Raw genomic sequence first — 15408 nt, 5'->3', positions numbered from 1 at the left:
GATGCAACATCATCCTGACAAAAGAGCACAATGTTAAGTATTATTCTGTGTGACAGCAGCACTGAAGTGCCCAAGGCCTTTGTATTTTCCCTCCATATCTGTGGGCCTGAATTTGTGCAAATATGTAAAGCCAGGCAGGGTACTGAAGTAATACACTAGTCGTAGGAGGCAGGAGGTGCCTTGTTTTCTTTGGTTTTTAGCATCCTCCATTTTAATATTCTGGCACATAACAAGAGATTTCTCTACTTGAATTATCTGCATCTAGAAGAAAAAGAATCTTTTGAAAATCTGGCAGGATGCTTACATAGGGAAACACAGGTCCAGGAAAAACAAAAAGGGGGCATTTATAAAACATTATTGTTTTTCACATTGGCAAGACAGAAGACAACTCTGAGGAGCCTAAAAAGATACCAAAGGCTCAAGCAAGCAACCCCAACAGCCATTTTGTTTAAGTTTTCATCTTCTCTAGGCTCTACTACATAGGTTAAAGATCCCAACAGGCCCCTAGTAAAGGGAATGCAGACTGAACACGAGCACTTGGCATTTTCTAAGTGGTTCAGTCTATTTAACTGCATTTCACTGAGAAGAATACACAGGCAACATGTCTGTGATACATGAAGTACAGGCTAGGGAAGATGGAAACCCATAGGAAATTCTCCTGAATTAGCTGACAGGGTTTAGCACAGGCAAGCTCCCTGACCTGGCTGCAGCTTCCCACCACTGCCAGAGGCAGCACCAGCCTCACTGCCACAGGCTCACTTCCCTCTCTGGCCAGAGCTTGCTTTGCTTTCTGTGCCACAGCATGGGAACAGAAAGCTGAAAAGCCAAGGGGTCCAGGTGAGGGAAGCTTTGCCTTTGGACCTTAGTTAATGTCAGGATTATTGCCTACTTGCTTAAAAAGGAAAGACTTGCACCAAAAATCACTTCCCTGGAAGGAAGTTTCTCCCGAACACAAAGAGTTGAACCCTGCATACCAGATCACAGGCTTACAGCTCAGCATGGGAGCCATCCTACAGTGAGATGAATCCATCTCTGACACTGAGAAATCCCTTTCAATACTTGCTCTCCTATCAGCTACATGGAAATAATTCAGCCATTTTCTACAGAAAAAAATGAAGCATGGGGTCCAATTAAGAATTTTGATTACTTCAATCCTTTGAAGAGCTCCAGTAGAGAAGGAGCCTAGAAGGAGCTAAAATATTTCTTAGGCTTTAGTAAAATATAGTTCTGACTCAAGCACCACGTTATTGTAGGACAATTAAGATTCCTTTTTGTTTTTGCACTCTTATTTTCTTTGACCTAACGGTATAATCCCACAAGAAGACAATTAACAGCGACAAAACCTTACCAAGCTGCAAAGACTTCTTAAAATTATCTCTGCTATAAAAGCAGAGCCCAAGATTCTTTTAAGATAATATATTAATTTAATAATACCTAATTTCATTATAAGCAAGAAAAAGCAGTTTATACATACAGATTAAGTGATCTTGTTCAAACTGAGTTATCAAAACAGAAGCAATTGCAACTACTTTGACTATATTGCCTCTTTAGTTACTCTTGAAGTTAAACTGACTCTTTATGCCCTAATAAAGTTTTTCTAATAGCATCCTTAAATACACACATGCATACTTATGATATCAATATTAGAACTGTAAGCCTTTTAAGTTGGCTTTATAAATTTGATGTCATTCTGTGCCAAGCCAATCACACTAACTTACAGTGTCACTAGCAAAACATCACTAGGACCAGCAAAAACCACTGAGACAGACAGAAACCACCCATACTACATTCTAGCTCACTTAGCAAAATGATCATCCAGACTTCAAGTTAGCCAAAGTCTCTCAAAACTCACAAAGCTCTGCTCTCCAGATTTCCAATGAGTACTTAATGCATACAATTAATTCCACAGAGAGGCAATCTATGTGCCAAGCTACATCCAGATGTGTATGTGTGCACACACGTACACACAGCCATTTCCATAAAAAGCTTCAAAGTGATTATGAATTGCAGACAGGAAACTAATGTAACTTCCTCTATGGAGTCTCATCCCAAAATAAATGTCCATATCATAAAGTATCCATCCCCTATAACTTCCCTTATACAGAAAAGCTTTAAGTTGGATTTTCAGGACAGCACTCCAATTAAACATTGACACTTCAACCCAGAGTAAAAAATCTGAGTACATACAAGGTTCTGCTCACTGTGAAGGAAAAAAGGCCTTTACAGCCCATAGACATCTTCTTTTTAGTCTAAGTTTTACAACACTTTAACTATTACCTTCATCAAAGTCTGCATCATCCTCTGTATGCTGAGGGAAAGGGAAGCAATTTGTGATTTCCAGTCTGTCATCCACCACAAGACCCAGCAGCACGCCTTGAACCACTTCATTCCCCTGTCCTTCTTCTTGGTAATGTTTAATGATCTTTAACACAACCTAGAACACAAAATGATAAAATCATAATATGCAATGCATTGGTTTTGTCCTCAAACCTATGTATCTGGAATTTTAAATTTGTTGCATGGTTTAGAGCTGCAAGGCAAGTGAGCTTAAGCACCAGCAATTTTAATACAGGCTGAGGAACAGACAGCCATCCTAATATTACAGGGAAAAAACAAGACCATTAAATAAACCATCAAAATGCAGTTCTAAATCAATTTTTTGAAACACCATTCTAAAATGAAATATTGATCCTTTTTACTTTAGCTTGTTGCTTTAACTGTGAGCTTTTAACAGTATCTTGCAGATCCAATAAGCCCCCTCTTGAAGGAAAGAGGGCACAAAGAACTAACAAAACATCTTAAAAAACTATGCAGAAACTGGTAGGAATTTTTTAAAAGGTGCAGATCCCATCAAATTTCAATTGCAATAATCTTCTAAAGTACATCTCACTCAAGTTTTACTTCAGATGATAGTTCAAGTTATATAATGTGAATGGCATGTCATAGGGTATTTAAGGAAAATCAATGATAAAAGAAAAAAAAATGCACAAATTACTCATAATATTTTTAACAACATAATTTCCACTTCCTTTCTTAAATCTGAACTCTACAATGAATAATTCTCATGAGATGATACTGTAAATTGGAACAGTATGAACAAAACCACTCAAAAACAGCCAGTCATTTGCTAGCAACACTTCATACTTGAATAACATTTTATACTTGACAAGAACTACAATAAGGTACAACACTAACCACAAACCTTGACTTGAAAGAACTTATGCTTTCTCCAGTGTAAGAGAGGTTTATTCTACTAAACCCTAATTCATCCATTCAAAATTCAACAGAAAATGTCTGATGATTATTGTTTTCATTAAAGCAATACTACTTTAACATCTGCTGGCAAACAAACTAGTTTAGTAGATTTCAGCTGAACTGCCCTTAGAACAGGCTTTGTACAAGTACTGGCTTTTAGAGAACATTCTGCAGGGGAGGGGGGGGAAGGAAGTTAAGCTTGTACTTACACATCAGGAACATATATTTGTCCCTAGCTCTCTCCTTTGTTGATGAGCAGATGTCACTCTTTGTAAAACACCATTAATGTACTGAAGTACCCTAACAGAGATTAAATGAAAGAAAAAGGAGAGTAGAAGATATTTGCAAATACACTGCCTTCTTGGGCTAAAATGGGAAAATGAGCTTCATACTTCAAGGCAGGGTACAGAGGGTAAAACTGAAAAGAAATACCCATTTCCAACTAAGTTGGATTTCAGTATCAAACTGGACTAACACCCCCTGACTCCTTGTTTATTTACAGTATCATTCATTTGTGCTTCCTCTTCAATCTATATATACTTGCATTGCAGCTTCTCAATGAAACAACATTTCACTCCAATACTCATTCACATCTGTCACTCAAATCCTTTGCAGCCACACATTTTTATTCAATTTGCTAAAACAGGTCTACAGAGCAGAGACACAAAGAGATACTTTGGTTATATACATGTTATTTCATGGGAAAACAGTAAGGAAATTAGGATCAGTGGGTAGTGAAGCAGTATTCAACAGTGATGGAAACAATACACCAACCACCAGTTTGAGATCACCTGGGCGTAGCAGATGAATATATGAGTCAGCACATAAATAATATTCAGCTTGCATTTAGTGTAAAGCTAAGGTTTATCACATATTTGCCATAAGCCCTGTCTTCCACAGCCATGGCATCCCTAACTACCCTGCCAGAACACAGCACAGAGGGCACTCAGTTGTCTACAACTACTCTCAGCATCTTTACAGTCTTGTAAACTTCACCTTTTCCACTATTTTTCTCGTTTTCTCTTGAGCTCTCTATGCACACTGAGTGTCCCTGTTAATGTATTATTTGCCTGTTTGACTTCATTCCAGGGGCATTTATGACACAATGCCAATTTGCTGCAGCGTTTCTGATAATTGCTCACAGAAAGCAGTCACAAATGAAACAAGCATGGGCTGTCACAGAGTATCAATGACTTTTCAGAGGAAGAAAACTAGGAGTTCAGAGTTCTTAAATGTTAACCAAATACCCCAATACACAATGAAAAGCCTGCACTTTTCAATCTCCAGCCTGAAGATCAGAGCAGACATTATCCAGGGAGACACAGACCCCAGGGATTTAAGCCTACCTGCAACCTCGTTTTCCAGCAGAGGCTGAGAAAGGGAGCAGAGAAGTTCATGAACTCAATACTCCAAATTTCACAGCCACTAGGACACTGCAGAAGTTTGTGTTTATGACTACACTGGAGAATACATTAGCTACCAAAATCACTTATAAAAAGATGCATCCAACGACACAGGATTTTTGTTTGCATTTTGTTCTTTGTTCTGGACAGTTTTATTTAGCACTTTAGACACCAGTCTTTTGTACAGCAGACTCTTCAGCTCAGATTGAAAACCCTGCCACCAAAACACTACCATATGACCAAGCAGGAAATGTGCTCTGAAACTTGTATTTCAGTACCAAAAACAGATCTGCAGGTGTAAAGCAGAGCTACTTCTCTAGTAATAACATCAGCTACAACACTAAAAAAATGTAATTTCCATTTGTTTGCTAGTCTAGATACAGCAGGAAGAGCTGACCACTATGCAAACACCAATGCCATAACATTTCAATACTTCATACTGAATAAACCACATATACTCAAGAGAAATGAGCACTAACTTGTATCTAGATATTTCCTAAAAGAAAAATATGCTATGTTTGTGAAGCATGGGAACAGAATCAGAGCAGTTATATTAGTCTGAAAATAAATGTAGTAAATGTTAATATAAATAATGCAAGTAATGCAGCACATTGAAAAGTATCAGTTTTTTCCAAATAACACTTAAAAAAACTCCCAAAGATATTTAAATGAACACCAGTATAAGCATCTTTCAGTCAATGCTGATTCACCTTCCTAACACCATTTATAATTCCTATCCAATTATTCCCCTAATAGGAGATATTGCTCCTTTGTACAAGCTATAAATTGTTTTAAATACCCATAGACCCTTCACTGCTATGCCATAGCTACACAAAATTAACATTTATCCAAACCAAACCATTTCAACTGCTGCTGTTACTAAAGTAATGCAGCTGGCCAGCCAGGAAAGGTTATGTTTTTAAGGAGAAAATGTATCAAATAACAAAAAATCCCTCTGATTTCTAAACTCTAATATCCTGAAGACAAGTCAATAATCATATGCAGCACGATTTAGTAAATCAGCATGTAAGAAATATTCAAGTACATAATGACTCTTCAGAAAAGAATATACAAGTAATTCCTAAATAAAACTCAAGAATCCCCCAGCCTTGTACATTCAGTGTTCAAAACACCAAAGTAATTTAATCACTTGGAGTAGCCACTTATCAGATTTTAATGACCATTAATCCTCAATTTAAAAAAAAAAAAAAACAACTTTGCAATTCTGCAGTGCTTCTAATTTCCAAATCTTCAAAGCGCTGTTCAAACATTAAGAATAAAATTAAACTAAAAAAAATTAAAAAAAAAATAAAAGCCATTCTGAAACTATTAAGAACATCAAAGATACATATTTTAACTGCATACTGCCAAATTTTAAATTGGGCTACATCCCAACATCATAGTGGCTAATTTCAAAAGTTTGTTCTTCACTACAGAAATACATGTAACAGGAACCTACAGCTGAAGTATCATGAGCCTTTAGGGGAAAATTCTGTGAAGATCCCACTGTAGGGACATGAATATACCAAGATGCACATTTCTGCATTTATCTAAAGAGAAACAACAGCAAAGCACTGAGGATTCATTTACAGCAGTGTTCCAGAGAGCTGAATGTCACCACATTGAAACCAGACTGCAGTACCTGCACATGTGAAATCAAACAAGAGAGAGCTCCTGTTAGCCCAGCGAATACATGATACAGCACACTGATATACAGTCTTAAATTAAGTATTTCTATCTTTTTAAATGCTTAACATGTTTTGCCACCCAAGAAAGCTTTGTGGTCACAACCACTGGCATCAATTGCCAGCATCTGGGGAGGAGGATGGGGAGGGAGTCTCTGGGGACACAGCCGGTGTCAGCACTGACTGGCTCACTGCTCCCAGTGCTCAACTCCGTGACACTGTGACCCACAGCCAGCCTGGCAAAAGGGTCTCAAAGCTGTGACTGCCAATCATGTGTGACACACTTTGAATGCATCCATATCACACATGTGCCTTCTCCACACAAACCCTTAAAACTCAAACCATGAACTTTTATTTATCACTGTTTCAGCATGAGCCATTTTACTTAAACTCCTAGCATAAACCAGATTCAAAAGAGAACTGATAACACAGCTTTGTAAATGGACAGATCACAATATTAGTCATTACTAACAATGACTGAGGCAATTGTGTTAACCTCAGAGCTGCCTGGAATCAACATCTTCTTGATATACATAAATGGTGTGTATATGTATGGCATATATGCCACCTCTGGATAAAGAGTTGAACTGTTTAGCAATTAATATCCACATGAAGACATACCACATTTTACTGTAATTTAGTGTCCATGTCTCCTTCTCCAGGTAGCCCTACACCAAAAGCAAATCTACAGCTGGTGATGTGCTGAAACAATCAATTAGCTATGCAAAAATGAAATTTAATTAAACAGTTCTGAAATACCCAAGTAAGGATGGAATAGCTTTGTTTTTAAACAAAGACTTGGGAAAAAATACAAAAACCCTAGATATCATGAAACATGAGCAATGTTAACATTTTAATAGCTCCAGATGAGGTTTTTATACACTACAGATAAGTGCTTATCCTACAGTTACAAAAGACAAGTTCTGGAAGCTGACCAAAAAAACTTGCCTTGAGCTGATTTGTCTCCTGGCTACAGCACCATTTGATAAGACAATAACAGAGACTCTCAACTTTCCTGCCAGGAGAAAAGGAACTCTGAAGTAAATTAAAGATATTACTGCAACGATTAACATTAAGAGAACATATGTCTGATACACATGACACACTGTTCCAGATGATTAAGGAGACAGATGTTTACAGACACACATTGGAAATTCCACCTTAATCAGGGCAGTGCACAGAAATGGGTTCTAGAAAGCACTGTGACAGATAACATGTCAGAAGTAAGTACAGAATCAACAGGTTGACACCCTGGTCTCAGAACTGTTGGATATGAACCTTCATGGCACAAGACTTGCCACCACATAAAGTCATGGCATGAGCCCAACACCAAGCTGAGCTGAGTGGCTGACAGTCCTGAAGGACAGAATGCCATCCAGAGGGATCTGGACAAGCTCAAGAAGTAGGCCACGGGAACTGCATCAGATTTTGTAAGAGAAGGGCAGGGTGCTGCACCTGGCTCAGAGCACAGGCTGGGGGCTGGATGCACGGAGAGCAGCCCTGGCCAGCAGGACTTGGGGTGCTGCTGGATGTGAGGCCGGACCTGAGCTGGCACTGGGCACCCCCAGGCCACAAAGCCAAACAGGTCCTGGCTGCATCCAAGGCAGAGGGTGCAGCAGGTCGAGCAGGTGACTCTGTCCTTCTGCTCCACTCTCATGAGATCCCACCTGCAGTGCTGTGTCCAGCTCTGGACTCCCCAGTGCAGGAAGGCCATGGACCTGTTAGAGTGAATCCAGAGGAAGCCACCAAGCTGACCAGAGGGATGGAATACCTCTCCTGTGAGGAAAAGCTGAGAGATTTGGCCTTGTTCAGCCTGGAAAAAAAAGGCCTTGGGTTGACCTGACTGTGGCCCTCCAGCACCTGCAGGGAGCCGACAAGGATAATGGAGAGGAATTACAAGAACATGTTGTGACAGGACAAGGGGGATTGGCTTCAAACTTAAAGAGAGTGTTTCTAAATCAGATATTAGAAAAAATGCTTAACTGTGAGGATGGTGAGGCACTGCCACAGGTTGCCCAGAGAAGCAGTGGATGCCCCATCCCTGAAGGTGTTCAAGGCCAGGCTGGATTGAGCTCTGAGCAACCTGGTCCTGTGAGAGGTTTCCCTGCCCATGACACGGGGGCTGGAACTAGGTGATTCTTAAGGTCCCTTCCAACCCAAACCATTGTATGAAACCAAAGATTAGAGGTGAAACTGAACTTTGCATGTTATACTAATCTCAATAAATATGACAATTTCTACTGATAAACACTGAAGTCACTTAAATGCATATTCCAGCTTATTTGCAGAGATCTTTGAATTTTTCTAGATTCTCTTATTGAACAGGACTGCATTTTTGACCATTTCTGACATGATGGATGTCTAGACATCTTTTCTTTTCTTCTTCATACTTAACTTTAGAATAAAAATTCTTAAAGCTCTTTGACCAATTTTATCTCAGAAGAAGTAAAAGAAAAAAATTTAAAAATAATTTTCTATTAAGACCTTCAACATCCTAAAGTAATTATTTTGGCAGATGTCTTCAGTTCTAACTATGTTTGGTGGCCAAAAAAAAATTTAATTCCCTGAGAAGTAATCAAAAGCTACTTAATCTAAACATTCTGTTGAAAAACCTAAGGCCAAGACTGAGTAGACTTAAAAGCAAGGTAACTTCAGAAGAATATAGTTCTGAACAGCAACTGCAGAAACAACAAGCCTTAGCCCTCACTGTTCTATCTAGCAAGTGTAGCAGTCATTCTTTGGACAGAAGACCTCAAACGCCCCACAATAATTTTCCTTTATCTTGACTTGCTAGAGTCAAAACAGCAACATTTATGAAGTCTTTGTACATCCAGCTCTTGGAAGAGTAAGCTTACATTTTATGTCACTCAACACCTAATTCAACACCAGATGTTAAAATCTTATTTCTGAACTTGACAAAAATTTGGGGCTTAAAAACAATAATTACATAGGAGCATAACAGAACGTTGCATGCAATTTCATACCATCTCAATTGGGTGCAAACAGCAAAATATCCTTTTGACATGAGCAGAGGTTTCTTGGAGCTGAGCCTAAATTCACCAGCAATGAACAACGTGCACTGATCTCACGTGGGCCTCAAGCAGAGAATGCTACATATATTTTTTACACTGAAATTATAAATTATAGGAGTCTGTCAACTTTGTCTCATGTAGGTGCTCAGCACCAAACCATTCTGGAAACCCATGTTAAATTGAACAGAAAATTGTCCACCTTGAATATGGGGGGATGATACTACATGCTTCTGTACTATATTAATATTTTTGAGTAGTAGGAAGCACATGAGAAGCATCCAAAGCTTTTTGGTCTCTGGGTGTCCTATGGCATCAGTTAGTACCATAACACTTGCTTAGTTTGTAAACCTCAAGACTTCAAATTATTTAACTGCAAGAGGGAATATCAGTAACCTTTCTGCTCCACAATATCTACATGAGGCTAAAGAAAACTACCCAAATCATAACACATTATTGATGTAACAAGTCTTTTCTGTCACTTCTGCTTGGTTTAGGAACCATTTCCCCCTGTAATGACAGGAATTTAGATGGTTTTCCAGACTACCTCTTGCTTACAGCCATCTCACTTTCCTTCAGCATTTGGTTAGGGTTTCTTTCCAACAGGACAAAGAAGGTGATAACACCCATATACAGCAATAAACCAGATATAACATCCCTTGTCACTTTATTTCAGTATGCGGCTGACTCAAAGCACAATTTTTAGTCAGTCACTGGCCAAGAGGCATTTTGTCATTCTTCCTGAACATTAACTGCTTATGTGCACTGTTTGGAGCGTGGCTGAAAAAGCTGTACCTTGCTTATCCTGAAGCTTAGTCTAGAAAAAAATAGACATTCTGTTTATTTTTCACTTTCTGAACACTCTTGCACAGATTATGTGTAGCTCAGCAGCATGCTCAACACGAACTGCAAGCAAAGCTTCAACCACCACCGAAATATCCCACAGAAAACACTTCTAAAGCACCTGCTCTTTCAGTTGCTTTATTTCTTTTTAAGAAGAATTACTTCCAAACTGCTGTGACTCAAGAGCTCTAGAATTTCCCGAATAGCAGGAGGGAAAACCATTCTAACAAGAAGGGGGCCTCCCTACAGGGACACAGCCTGGCTGCCCCTGCCAACAGCGCCCCACTTCCCGTCAGGGTGGCTGTTCCCACAGCGCAAGCCCAGATCCTACGGGCACTGCCAAGTGATTGACACACAGGCTGTTCACTCACTGGAAGCAAGCTTTGCTGCAAACACAGGTTGGCTGCTCCCTCGTTCTATTACTGGGACACTTTCAAAGTCAGAAAGATTTTTTTAAAAAATCATAACCTACTTCAAATTACGAAAATTACTGATTTCATGTAAAACCAGACACAGAACATGAAACATTTCTCAGTACCTAGAACTAAAACTGGTTAATATCCAAAATATAAAATGGAATAGACAAACTGAGACAAGACTACACAGGTAGGTGGAGTTCAGACAGAAGAACTGAAATAGTACAGACACCAAGGCTGTTTCTGCACAAGTTCAACATCAGAAGGGAAGATTACTGGGTTTTGGCTAGAGGCATGTTGGGTTTTCATAGGCTGTGGTTTTCCTTGACTCTGCCAGGAATTTACATTCATCAGCTAATGTCTTGTAGGTATCATGAAATATCTGTTTAAGTCATTTATTTACTCATGTCCAAGTGAGCTGCTTGTTCTTGCAAAAGGAAGCAGTTAAACACAAACTGCAACACATCAAAGGAAAAACTATTTAAATAGTGGAGAAAAGCAAAGGTTATTAAAACAGAAAAATACTGAATGTTAATCAAGGTGTGTGTTACCAAATAGACCCATCTCTTCTTCATTTTTGTCCCACTACATTTGAGTTTTACAGTAGTTCAGGCTAACAATCATCTCCAGGGTTAATCACAAGCCATTAGAACACTTTAATATTGCCTCAATGTAACTAGAAATGCAGAATTACATGTGCACAGCCATTGCTGTGCTCACATGCTGGTAAAACACAGTTCTCTGCAATGCAAAGTTTCATAACACATTTCACAGCACATGGATTCCTGCACATTCCCATGGAAACCATCAAGGCCACAGGCACTGCAGAATCACTTCCTCATAGAAACCCTTCCATAGGACAGCCCCAGACCTCCTGGTGCAAAGGCAGGGCATTAGACATGGCCAGCACACTGACAGGAGGCAGAGACAGGGATGGGATGAGATTAACATCAAAATTCTGCTGGTTGCAAGAGGGATGGAGCATTTCCCCAGAACTACTTAGTATATTATTTCTTCTATTTCCCAAATCTCACTGAACAAAACACTTTTGAAAACATTCAGTAGTTCAGGCAGTTTTTGCAAACTGCCAATACAATTCATATTTATTATTCTTACTGAATTCAATATCTAGCCATCATTTCAAGAATGAAAGCTAAGGAATATATTCCTTCAGAGCACAACATATGGAAATTATATACAAGTGGTATAGACAGGCACAGTTTCAACATTTTCTGCTCCAAACACCAGAACTTTGTATTTATCCTTCAGCACACAGTGGACAAAACGTTCTGTGTGTTAGTGAATACCAGAGTTCACATTCATGGTGCACAAGGAGTGTGTATTGCAAGTACAAGGTTTTCTTCAGCATCAACTTCTAGCAGCTTCCTACAAAAAGATTTAAAGATGACAGCCAAAAGCAGCAGTAGCAATATTTAACAGCCTATTCTTTAATCAGATTGTGCCAGACTGCTACCATTTTGAAGTTGAAGAAAAACTGCAAGACAGTTACTCTTATCTATTTGACCTTCAAAAATCAGCAAAGGCAGACCTAGATGGGGATGAGGGAGTGGGAGTTCATCTGAGACTACTGATCTTTTCCAAAAAACATACCCTGCACAACAAAACTGGAATATGCTACTTAAGGGTGTGTCTTCAAAGCATGACTTCCATATGCATTCAACAGATGCTTCCAAGTAACCAGTAAAATCCCTACTGGAATGACTTCCATTCCAGTAGGGTAATTTATAACTTTTTGCACAATGATTTTTTCCACATTGAAACACTCAGCCTTTCTGGCAAACACTTGGTTATGTGCTAAGGGGCTGCAACAGAGACAGATCCTCCTAGTAACAGCTAGTGCAATCCAGAGAACCAAGCCTGCATGGAGTCTCAGTTTTCCTGCTGACTTAAAAGTATAAAATTGAGGGGGGAAAAAAAAAGCCCAAACCATGAACGTCAGTTATTGCTTCAGCTTTCCCATCTTTCGAACAGAGATTTGCCTTTGTGTCATCATCTGAACACTGCCACATGAAAATCACTTCCAGCAGAGTTCCATTTCTAATAACAGCTACTGTGACAAAGAGATTAAAAACAACCATTCGAAATTTTATCACTGAGAGTGCCAATGGAGAAGGCAGTATGGCTTTCAAATTGCTTCCAAGGAGTGATGACAGCTGCAGTAAATATCCTACATCTCATCTAAAGTTGAAAAAGCTTTAAAACAGCTAATTTTCTTTGCATTGATAATAATGTAATAGTAAAAAATCCCAAGACCCAAGTGCTCAAAACTCAGCCCTAGATTGAAGAAGCATTTTGTCAGACTCCATACTTTCCTCAGGTAGGCACAAAAAACCCCCAAATAATGATAAGTGATTTACACCTCCATGTTCCTAAACATCAAAGAACTTGCTAAACAGGAAGGGGTATGAACACTGCTTCTTGCCCAGATATGGGCTCCAAGGAACAGGAAGGATGTGCAGCAAACACACTGCAAAGCAGGATACAACATGTGAGCAGAACAAAGGCAAAGACCAACAAGACTTACATGCTCAAAGCAACATCCACACACTCTCTGTCCAGGAAAAAAACCCAAATATTTACAAAAGAGAATTAGCCTGTTATTGCATGCACAAAGCAAAATTCAGGCACATCTTCAAACTCCCGTGAGTAAATAAGCCTGTCTATTAACTTTAAAATTTGATAAAGCCAAAAGAAATTAATAGAATGCTTATCTGAAATAAATATCCATACACAAGTCATTCAAAAATATTCCCACACTTATGCTGTAGTAACTTTGTGTATGCACATTAAAAAAGACATTATCAAAGTTAAGCTCTACTGCCTTTGTTTTGGATTATTGAATAATCATACAAAATACTAACAAGAATATTTATTATATGAGCCTAAATTTTTTCCATTTGGTACATTAACAATTAATTTACTTTCCATTAAGCTGGTATGATTTTGTTATGTGGTAATGTAATTAAACTGTTATACACTGTTGGTAAAGTCAGTATCACATCTCTGCAATCTTAATGCTGCTGGAATTATTAAAAATAATATGAAAGAAAAGTATGCTCAAAACTATACCATCGCTGAGGAGGTATTTTGAGCTTGTGTGTAAATATGGAAAAACAACATCCAAAAGGAACCATATCCAAAAAATATCTCTGGCAAACAAAGATTAATGATAAAATACTATAGCAACAATAAGTTGAAGATATACCATCCTTTTTCAAAGATTAGGGGACCAAAAAAAGTTTGCTCCTCTTCCTACAAGGTCTTTCATACAGTCTGTAAGATTTATTTAAAAGGTGGAAGAAAAAGTCCAGAGACTGAATAGGGTCTGGGAGGTGTTCATTTCATACACAACACCAAGGGCCTCTCAGTATCTGTACCTGCTGGGTCTCTCCCTGGGGCCTGCAGTTCTGTGTACCCTTCTCTCACCCACACACACTGAATGCCAGCTGCAAAGCTCAGATTTTTTTACAATAAACTGAAAACCAAAGGAGAACATTTAACAATGTTCAGTGTGCAAGCAGACATAATGCACTGATTGCACTCAGCAACAGAATCATCACTGGTCACCTCCCAACACAGAGTCAAAGCTAACACCAACCAGCACAAAAGGTCATGATTATTACCTGCTGCATTTTAGATGGAACATTTTAATCACTAAAAGGTAGGAATTTATTTGAAAGGTATCTGATGGAAATACTCGTCCTCAGTATCGACACAAACAACAAGGAACCACAAGAGCACGATCTGCTGTTTTCACAGGAGCTATGAATTCACAATTACCACGCCAGAGACCAGTTTGATATGCACATAAGAGGGCCAAAAATCAGAGAATTTGAACTGCTAGTGACAGCAGTGTAGAGGGCAACACATTATTCCTCCCTGCATGCAGCAAAAGAAAAGCCTGTTTTGAAGCAAGATTTTCCCCTTGAAGTCTTAAAGTGTAACACTGCTGAAACATTTAAGGCACCTCCACATTCAGAGTAACTCCTTTTGTCAGCACACAAGTTTGATGGCATGAAGCGATACCAGATGTTGCTGTTCCAAATGCCTCACCAGGGTACACTTACCATGACACTTAGGAGATGCTGAGTGCACCACTGCACTCTTACAAATCATTTAAAGTTTGTGCTCTGCCAGCACATATCCCCTCCTATCCACTGACAAAACACTGAAATTTGCATTCTCAGAACATCATGATATGGGTACTTTACCAACTGCAGTTCAAGAAATTTCACTAAGCCTGAAAATTGTTATATTCCAAGGAGGTTCTTGCCCTTTCAACTTACCAGCACATACTAATGCTTTCTCTTCTGAATTTAAGCACAGATTATATGTCAGAAGTTCCCTTCTGGGTTAGATTCATGCAACTCATTGTTAATACATGAAGATTAATAGAATATAAAACAAAGCTCTACTGTCTTCTCCATGGTTCAAGGTATCCATGAATACATCAAGCCAGTATTCAATCCACACACCAACTCTCAGAGCCAGCACAATGTCATCTAACTCTTTAGGGAAACAGGTCAAGGAAAAGTCAACAAGATTAAACTTCAAATTAAAATTCCATTTTAACTCCTTTGGAAGAAACACAAAATACAATACAGCCTGAAGGATGTTATATCCTAAAATACTCCTCTACAGCTCTGCAATGTCAGAAACACTATAAATGACAGCAGGCAGAACCCACCACTCTGCATTCTTGCAAAGTCTTCAGAAAGGGTAAAGAAGGAAAAAAAGAAACACAAGAAATGCTAGG

The 15408-nt window shown here is 38.8% G+C and overlaps 1 protein-coding gene across 1 annotated transcript in view; it reads right to left on the bottom strand.

Moving 5' to 3' along the window:
* The window catches only part of EIF3H (eukaryotic translation initiation factor 3 subunit H), an 86411-nt gene that overhangs the window by 65344 nt on the left and 5659 nt on the right, over positions 1-15408 (bottom strand). Inside the window, exon 2 of the mRNA XM_058040453.1 lies at positions 2278-2434. Within this exon, the coding sequence (XP_057896436.1) occupies positions 2278-2434 (157 nt within the window). The remainder of the gene's footprint in view (positions 1-2277; positions 2435-15408) is intronic.

Source organism: Melospiza georgiana, chromosome 1 (assembly GCF_028018845.1).
Source record: "Melospiza georgiana isolate bMelGeo1 chromosome 1, bMelGeo1.pri, whole genome shotgun sequence".
NCBI lineage: Eukaryota > Metazoa > Chordata > Aves > Passeriformes > Passerellidae > Melospiza > Melospiza georgiana.
This window is presented reverse-complemented; position numbering and strand designations above follow the sequence as displayed.